Source organism: Crocuta crocuta, unplaced genomic scaffold, assembly GCF_008692635.1.
Source record: "Crocuta crocuta isolate KB4526 unplaced genomic scaffold, BGI_CrCroc_1.0 scaffold443, whole genome shotgun sequence".
Classification (NCBI taxonomy): Eukaryota; Metazoa; Chordata; class Mammalia; order Carnivora; family Hyaenidae; genus Crocuta; species Crocuta crocuta.
In genome coordinates this window covers 830,426-830,883 of record NW_027529446.1, presented here as the reverse complement: position 1 = coordinate 830,883, position 458 = coordinate 830,426, and the positions used below count along the sequence as shown (strand labels likewise).

Below are 458 nucleotides of genomic sequence, written 5' to 3'. Positions count from 1 at the left end.
CTCGCTCGGGCCCGGGGGGCTGGTGGGCGGCTCAGCCGGGGAGTCGGTCGAGGAGTCCGTGGGGGGCTTGGGCTTGGGGAGTGAGGCGCCCCCCAGCTCGCCGGCCGGCAGGTCTGGGTGGCGGCTGGGCGAGTTCACTTGTCCTTCTGGACCTGGGTCACGCTTGCTTGGGCTGCAAAGAGACGGCCGTAGGGGTGAGGCAGGCTGGGCGCCGAGGCCGCGGGGAGCGGGGGGCAAGGCGGCCGGGGGCCAGGGCCGTCCCCCCTCCTCTGCAGGCACAGCTGCGGGCACACGCGGGGCCTGCCGCTCAGGCCTGGGGGTACGTACGCTCAGCTCCAAGAGCGGCGGCGGGGCTGACGAGCGCCCGGCCGCGGGCCAGGGTCTGCAGGACTGGTTCCCGAGAGCACAGGAGAGAGAGGCTGACAGTGAGGGGGTGCAGCCACACGGAGGCCAGACAG

General features: G+C 74.2%; 1 protein-coding gene across 2 annotated transcripts in view; it reads right to left on the bottom strand.

Annotated features, from left to right (window-relative positions):
• Positions 1-6: 6 nt before the first annotated feature.
• Positions 7-458, bottom strand: part of REEP6 (receptor accessory protein 6) — a 3,648-nt gene continuing 3,196 nt past the window's right edge. Inside the window, exons 5-6 of one of the 2 annotated variants that reach the window (XM_077760571.1) lie at positions 328-390; positions 7-172 (exon numbers count right to left, since the gene is read on the bottom strand). In XM_077760571.1, the coding sequence (XP_077616697.1) occupies positions 135-172; positions 328-390 (101 nt within the window). In that variant the 3' untranslated portion in view covers positions 7-134. The remainder of the gene's footprint in view (positions 173-327; positions 391-458) is intronic. The other variant, XM_077760572.1, reaches the window with a different exon arrangement.